An 8493-nucleotide genomic window follows, 5' to 3' on the forward strand; every position below is an offset into this window, starting at 1 on the left:
TCACACATGATCTGACACCTGCTGGCCTCTCTTTACCTGGTCCTATTTTACTCCTCACTCCAACCACACAGGGCTCTGCTGCCCTCCCCAACTCAGTCAGATTCCCTCCCCCATATACTCTCACCCCACCATACATTTTCCCTTCATAGCACATCCCTTCACAGCATATTCATTCCCATGAATCCTGGGGCAATTTTACATATTTAAGTGACTATGTAATGAATGTGAGTCTCTCCTACTAGAATATAAGCTCCACAGAAACAGGGGATGGATCTGGTGGTCAGTGAATATTTGTTAAGTGCATAAAGCACACAGTTCTTATAGACATTAGGGGCTGTGTGGCACTGCAGACAGAGCACAACTTTAAGAACCAAGCAGGCCTGGGTTTAAATCTCAGCTCTGCCACTTCCTATGTGACCTTGAGAAAATTGCCACATCTCACCTAAGGTCAGATTCTTCATCCATAGACACAGCACAACGCCTACTTTGCAGGCACACACAGTGTGTGTGCAGTGCTTCATAGGAGCTTACTAAATGGTAGCAATTACCCTAGGTATCCAAGGATACTTGCTGAATAAATGTTTAATTCTTGTAACCTCTTGTTTGAAAGGTGCTTTATGATTATGAAATTTATTTTTGTCATTCTGAAATTATTTTGGAGGTGTAGTCTCATATTTTAAAAATCTGGCTTATTTCCACTTTGCAGATGGGGAAACAGGTTCAAAGAAGTGAAGTGACTGTTCCAAGGCCACATAGTCAGTGGTAGAATTAGAGATCAGGTTCAGGTCAACGCTCAAGCTAATTTAAAAAAAAAAGAAGTAAGTGCTATGTCTATCCAAGCACATCATGAAGCATTTAAACTGAGAGTCTGTTCACTTCCTTTAGTTACAGGTCTCCTGTAGTCAAAAGGTAGGTTGGTGGAGTAGATGGCGCAGTGGGCAAGCCTGCAGTCTGAAGATGCACCTTCTGGTCCTGTTCACACTCAAGTCCCTCACATGAAGGGCAAGAGTAATCATGAAATAATGTGATTTCTGATTTCATGTAAAAATGCTAGATAAATGTAACATCCTCACAGAATCACTTTACTTCTAGGATACTGTAAACTCCTTTTTTTTTTTTTTTTTTTTTGCTGAGTAAGATTCACCCTGAGCTAATATCCACTGCCAATCTTCCTCTTTTTGTATGTGAGCTGCTGCCACAGCATGGCCACTTACAGACAGTGATGTGGGTCCACGCCTGGGAACTGAATCCCAGCGACTGAAGCGGAACGCACTGAATTTAAGGACTAGGTCACCGGGGCTGGCCCCTGCTGTAAACTCTTGAAGGGCAGAGATGCCGTCATTTTTCTCTATATTGCCCCAGCACCTTCCACGGTGGTTTGAAATCAGAAGACTCAATAAAAGTGTGTTGAAGGAATGAAAGGTTGACTGAATGAATGAAAGTCTTTTATTTCTTTTTTGCAGCTCCCTCTCTGCCTTGGGGGTGGCTGGGGAAGGGATAACTGTCACTCAAGCCTGGCCCTAGGGCAGGAAAACGGGCTTGTCATTGAAGGACACTGCAGATGCTGCATTTCCACTGGAGATTTGCTGTCAATTCCCTTTCAGACTGTGAGCTTCCTAACTGTAGGAGCAGGTCTTACTCATTTTTGTCTTCACTGCTCAGCTCAGGGTCTTGGTACCTACCAGCTCTAGAGGTGCTTTGGAGGTAGAGTAGGTGGGGAGATCTAAAGGAGCAGCACCTCTGGCTTAGTTAGAGCACAGAGCAGGAGAGCACAACTTGCCCATCCCCAGACTGCTCTGGGACGAAGGCGGAACGGACACGGAATGGAGAGGAAAGGCACAGCCCCCCGATTCTGAAGCACAACTTTCTTCCTGAAGCAGTGAAAAGGCAACTTCTTCCTACAATAAGGAGAAGGATATGAAAGGGAGCATTTTCACATTGTAAAGACGCTGAAAATCTGTGTGCCATTCAATCAAGAAAAAAAATTTCAAACCCTGTCAAACCTGGTTCCATTGTATGTATCTACTTAGAATTTTCCTTCCTTCTCCCTACTCCTTTCTTTCTCTTACATTTCTTTGTTGTTGTTTGTTTTGTTTTTTGTTTTTAAAGCAACCCTTTTCCAGATTGGAGCAGAAAGCAGCTCGCCAGGCTGGGAGGATTTGGCCCTTACTGAGAAGCAAAGGGGCTTTCTAAACTCAATTTTCTTTCTTCTTTTTAAGTGGCCCCCCTTCCCTCGGGAGAGACAATAGAAATAATTGATCCATCATCCAGTACCAGGCCCAGGAGATTTACATGCAAATTCCCCCATCTCCTCCCCAGACTCCCCCCTCTCGAATTTAAAATCCTAGAAAGGGGAAAAAAGAAGAAAACCTTTCTAAACTAGCAGGAACCCTGCTGGCCACCGCCACCCACTCCCAACCAGGTGAGAGATGAGGGGGATGAGGCACCACAACCCCCCAGTCTCCTCCCTTGCCACGCACACCACCCCCTTCTGGTGTGGAATCACTTAAGGTTTGGGTAAAACTCCCTCTCTCCCTGGAGACGATCTGTGGAAGCTTTTAGGGGGCGGAGGCAGAGGTGGGCAGGGAGGAGGAAAATTCTCCCAAACGGCCTAAGAGAGTCATCTCTTCACTCAAAACTGCCCGTCACCCCCCACCCCCCACTATTAACCTTCGATTAAGACCTCCTCGTTATGGCAACTAAACTTTACTTTGCATAATTAAGATTTGCCTCGGAAGAAGGGGGAGGGAGAAGCCGCAGCACTGGGCCATTCTCCTTCACCTCACCCCCTCGCACCCCCGCCCCAACCCTCCAGCTCTGGGCCTCTGAGTTCCTGAGTTTTCTCACTTTGAGGTGCCACCGAACACAAAGAACCATAATGGGCTCCTTTGTGCTCGCTACGGGGCAATTACGCCCCGGAGCCCAGGCCCCTTTAAGAGCCTCTTAAAGAGACAGGCTCTCATTTTTCAGAGGGTTATTTAAAGGGTGTATGTAGGGGGAGGGGCGAGGCAAACTCCTAGGGGTCTACATATAGGCTGAAGTGAAACTTTTGTCTGGACTCCAAGAGAAAGGACTGAGAGAAAAGTCTTTGTCAACTGTTAATTTTTTAAGTCTCTCCCCTCTTTTTTAAAATTTTCAAACTTGAGATTTTTTTCACTTGATCTGAAAAACTGGACTGGAATAGGTGGGGTTCGAGAAGCAGGGGCGGAGGCAAGGATTTAAAGAGGCCCTACCCCGGAGAGCGCCTTGGCCCCCGGAAGAAGAGAAATCCAGGTTTTAGTGGCTTGGGTCCGCCGCAGTTCTGGGGAATGTGTGTCTCCGGATCTCGCCGCCACGACTCCGGAGAAATCCCGTGCTGGGCAAACAGCCCTTAATATAATAATAGCTTGTCTCTTTAAAAAGCAAAAGGGGGGGGAAAGTTTTGTTGGCATCTGGTTTCTGATCTCATTATGTTGTGGTCGACCAATCCAGCCCTCGGGGCTGGCCCTTGGGTTTAAATCTGATTGGCCAAGAGCACATTTTGGGATGGTGCTTAGAGCTCGACGGGGCGGTTTCAAGGATCCCTTTTTTGGGGGGCAGAGGAGAGGGCGGGGCCGCCGGCGGGGGCCCCCTTGAAACCGACTAATTGGGATCGGAGAGGCCGAGGTGAGGGCTGGAGGAAGGCACAAAGGAGTCGCTGGGCGGAGAAGGGAGGGGAGAGGCGAGAAGAGGAGGAAGAAGAGGAGAGGGCAAGCAGCGCGCGGTGTCTCCGGCCGCTCAGTCCGACCGCGGCGAGCTAGCGGGCGGGCGCGCCGCCCCCTCCCCCGCCCGGCCTCCCCAACTCTGCGGCCGCGAGCAAAGTTTGCAAAGAGGCGCGGGAGGCGGCGGCCGCGGCGAGGCGGCGGCAGGGAAGGCGCGCGGTCTCGGGGCTGGGGGCGGGGGCGGGGGGCTCCCGGGAGCCGGGTGGGGGGCGGCGGCCAGCATGCGGCCCCGCAGCGCCCTGCCCCGCCTGCTGCTGCCGCTGCTGCTGCTGCCCGCCGCCGGGCCGGCCCAGTTCCACGGAGAGAAGGGCATCTCCATCCCAGACCACGGCTTCTGCCAGCCCATCTCCATCCCGCTGTGCACGGACATCGCCTACAACCAGACCATCATGCCCAATCTTCTGGGCCATACGAACCAGGAGGACGCGGGCCTGGAGGTGCACCAGTTCTACCCATTGGTGAAGGTGCAGTGCTCGCCCGAACTGCGCTTCTTCCTGTGTTCCATGTACGCACCCGTATGCACCGTGCTGGAGCAGGCCATCCCGCCGTGCCGCTCCATCTGCGAGCGCGCGCGCCAGGGCTGCGAGGCGCTCATGAACAAGTTCGGTTTCCAGTGGCCCGAGCGCCTGCGCTGCGAGCACTTCCCGCGCCACGGCGCGGAGCAGATCTGCGTGGGCCAGAACCACTCCGAGGACGGCGCTCCCGCGCTGCTTACTACCGCGCCGCCGCCAGGCCTGCAGCCGGGTGCTGGTGGCACCCCGGGCGGCCCGGGCGGCGGCGGCTCGCCCCCGCGCTACGCCACGCTGGAGCACCCGTTCCACTGCCCGCGGGTCCTCAAGGTGCCGTCTTATCTCAGCTACAAGTTCCTGGGCGAGCGCGACTGCGCGGCGCCCTGCGAGCCGGCGCGGCCGGACGGCTCCATGTTCTTCTCGCAGGAGGAGACGCGTTTCGCGCGCCTCTGGATCCTCACCTGGTCGGTGCTGTGCTGCGCCTCCACCTTCTTCACGGTCACCACGTACCTGGTGGACATGCAGCGCTTCCGCTACCCCGAGCGGCCCATCATCTTTCTGTCCGGCTGCTACACTATGGTTTCGGTGGCCTACATCGCGGGCTTCGTGCTCCAGGAGCGCGTGGTGTGCAACGAGCGCTTCTCTGAGGACGGCTACCGCACGGTGGTGCAGGGCACCAAGAAGGAGGGCTGCACCATCCTCTTCATGATGCTGTACTTCTTCAGCATGGCCAGTTCCATCTGGTGGGTCATTCTGTCGCTTACCTGGTTCCTGGCGGCGGGCATGAAGTGGGGCCACGAGGCCATCGAGGCCAACTCGCAGTACTTTCACCTAGCGGCGTGGGCCGTGCCGGCCGTCAAGACCATCACTATCTTGGCCATGGGCCAGATTGACGGCGACCTGCTGAGCGGCGTGTGCTTCGTGGGCCTCAACAGCCTGGACCCGCTGCGGGGCTTCGTGCTGGCGCCGCTCTTCGTCTACCTGTTCATAGGCACGTCCTTTCTCCTGGCTGGTTTCGTGTCTCTCTTCCGCATCCGTACCATCATGAAGCACGACGGCACCAAGACGGAGAAGCTGGAGCGGCTCATGGTGCGCATCGGCGTGTTCTCGGTGCTCTACACGGTGCCCGCCACCATCGTCATCGCCTGCTACTTCTACGAGCAGGCCTTCCGAGAGCACTGGGAGCGCTCGTGGGTGAGCCAGCACTGCAAGAGCCTGGCCATCCCGTGCCCGGCGCACTACACGCCGCGCATGTCGCCCGACTTCACCGTCTACATGATCAAATACCTCATGACGCTCATCGTGGGCATCACGTCGGGCTTCTGGATCTGGTCTGGCAAGACGCTGCACTCTTGGAGGAAGTTCTACACCCGTCTCACCAACAGCCGGCACGGCGAGACCACCGTGTGAGCGGGCGCCCCTGCGCCGCGTCCCCAGGCCGGGGCCGCCCGGAGCTTTCCTCCGCGCGAGGGGGGGCTCCTACAGACTCCTTATTTTATTTTTTTAAATAAAGAACAATCGAAACCATTTCTTTTTTAGGTCGCTTTTTAAAGAGAACTCTGCCCAACACCCCGCCAGGTTTGTAATTAAAACTGTAAATAGTCTTTGTAAATTTAATTATATATTTTCTATTTAAAAGAAAAAAGAAAAAAAAGGAGCAGCGAGGGGCGCCAGGGCTGAGGAATGGGTAGAGGAGGCGCTGAGGGAGGTCTTTCCTTTCTTCAGTGCCCGTTTTCAAACGCCACCCCCTACTTTGGTTCGAAGTTTTGGTGATTTGGCAGGGCTGGGCCTGCTGGAAGAGCTGTTGGCTGCGAGAAGTTGGGAGTTCCTTTCATTCAACTTCTAAAGCCAAATTGTGAGCCTTCTCACTGCCGCTGGGCCTGTGGGAGCTGTTGGGTATTTTTGAACAGGTCTTGGATTCTTCTTGTTTTGTCTTATTTCATTTTCTCCCTTTCTCTCACTTGTCCTGTCTCCTTCACTCCGTCTTTGGAACCTTCCCAACGGAGATGAAGACGTGGGGAAAAAACCCCACACCCACGGGTCGGGTGGTGGGGAGAGGGCGGAGACCGGGTGTGGAGCGGCCCCCACTCCCCTGCAGGCAGGAAGATCTTTCTCTTTGACTTTTCTTCTTAACTCGCTGCCCCAAGCGCCTGGAGTGGGCAGAAAGTGCGTTGTGAAGTGTGTTTTAAACAAAACATCTCTCCCCCCCCCCCCCCCCCCCCGCCCCTACCTTGAGTACCGATCGTGACTGCCTCCATTTTTAGGGGGAGCCTTAGCTCGCAAACGGTGGGGTTCGGAGATGCCCTTGAATCTCTCCCCTTCCTTCCCCTGCAGTCCGCGCCTCGCGTCCCCCAACCGAATGTCTTCTCTTGCATTTCAGGTTAGCAGTTTGCGGGTTGGTTTGTGTGTTATGTATGGGTTTTTGTTGTTGTTTGGGCTTTATTTTTTTTCAAAAAGTAATAAAAATGGGTTGGGTTGGAGGGAGGGGACGAATGGGCTGGTGGGGCTTTAAGTTTCCTTTGACAAAAGACTGGTTTCTTTTCAAACTTATCCAGAAAGGGAAAAAAAAGGTGGGTATCTTTGCTTTGGAAGAAGGCTCTGGACAGGCTCTTTGTGACTGTGGGGGTGGGGTTGAGTGTTTACAGACATTCTATATCGCAAGATCGATAGAATGTTTATAACAGATGTTTCTTATCTTCCCCCTACCCCCCACAAATAAAAGTCAAGACTTTTCTTAAAGTGTCTTTGACGCTGGTATGAGAATTGCAGTTTCCAATACACGACATTTCCCTCAACTATTTGGAATATTTTAGAATTTTATTTCCAGAGGGTTGATTTTGAAGACCAAAGGTAGGGGTGGAACAAGTATGCCACATAACTCAATTTTTCCCCATCTCCTGTTTCTTGATAATAGTGCAAATTAAAAGCTAATAATCATAATAATAAAGTGTATTTAATTATCTTCTAGAGATCTAGCCCTTTAATTGTATTTAACAGGGTTGTAACATTTTATTAGTTTAACCAAACCACACCTCCTCCTTCCCTCTCCTCAGACCTACTTGGTTGGGGGTGGGCTGAAGGAGATGTTCCCTGGCCCAGAGGTTGCTTTTTTAGCTCAATGGTGATGGAGGAAGTGGTGCCTTACCACCCTTTGTTGGCAGTCTTTGGGACAAGAGAGAAAGTAAGTTAGAACCCCTACTTGGAAGTGTTTGCGTGTGTTGGTTTATGTTGGGGGAGGGGATCTGGAAATGTTTGGTGGTAATTGAAGTCGTATGTGGGGCTTTGTTTGGAATTGTATGAAGCCTGGGGATTTCAGCAGAGCCCCTTTCCCAAAATATATAACCTTCCCCCAGATCTTTTGTGCCGATGGCCAACATAATTAAAACTCGCTTTTTCTCACATGATGATGTGTGTGAGTTCCCAACATGAGATTCCCTCAACTACCAAAGATGCAGGCAGGGAGCTGCCCTGTGGCTCCATTTGTTGCAAGATTCTAAAGGACCCCCACAAGGGCTGCAGGAAAGAGTTAAATTACAAACAAATTGTGCCTCTCCTGGAAGGAACGGTGAAAGCCTGTGAATGGGGGTGGGGGTGGGGGCGGTTTCTAGTGGCTGGGATGGAGCCCAGTGGGAAGAGGAGTGCTGGCCCTTGTTGAAGATATGGGGAAGAACATCCCCCACCTCTGAGCCCCCAGGATCCCAGCTCTGCTTTGGGTACGTCAGTCCGTGGACCCTCGCAGAAAACATGGTGGACCAGCACCAAGTACCTTTCTTTTCCTAAGTGGGGAAAATTCTGGTAAAGATTGGTGTTCCTTCTCAACCCCCCACCCTCAAAGTCTGCCAACAGAGGGGAAGAGGGCCCTAGAAAACTGAAAAGATAGGTTTTACGATGGGAGGAGGAGGATAGATAATAAGATAATTGCCTCCTTTGGAAAGGGTAGATCTAAATGCCCTTACCTAGAGCAGTGGGAAACCTCCTTGGCTGCTCTCATTGCTCTAAGGAAACAACTCTTGGAGGAAAGGCAGTGTTAGCTGGAGGTGTAGGGAGTTTAGGGGAGGAAGTGTCCTGAGCAAGACCCAAAGGTAAACACCTGAGCTCACTGGAGAGGGGTCCCCACTCCTTTGTTTAGAAAACCCAGTTAGGGGTGGCCCGGTGGCACAGTGGTTAAGTTCATGCTCTCTGCTTTGGCAGCCTAGGGTCTGCCAGTTCGGATCCCAGACAGACTTACCCACTGCTTATCAAGC

At 52.2% G+C, this 8493-nt stretch overlaps 1 protein-coding gene across 1 annotated transcript; it reads left to right on the forward strand.

The window, feature by feature from the left end:
• Positions 1 to 3827: 3827 nt before the first annotated feature.
• Positions 3828 to 7216, forward strand: FZD2 (frizzled class receptor 2). The gene has a single exon (XM_014849378.3). It carries the CDS (start codon positions 3962 to 3964, stop codon positions 5657 to 5659), a length of 1698 nt encoding a protein of 565 aa, XP_014704864.3. The 5' UTR covers positions 3828 to 3961; the 3' UTR covers positions 5660 to 7216.
• Positions 7217 to 8493: the final 1277 nt, after the last annotated feature.

The sequence above is a fragment of the Equus asinus genome, chromosome 13 (assembly GCF_041296235.1).
Source record: "Equus asinus isolate D_3611 breed Donkey chromosome 13, EquAss-T2T_v2, whole genome shotgun sequence".
Taxonomy (NCBI): Eukaryota; Metazoa; Chordata; class Mammalia; order Perissodactyla; family Equidae; genus Equus; species Equus asinus.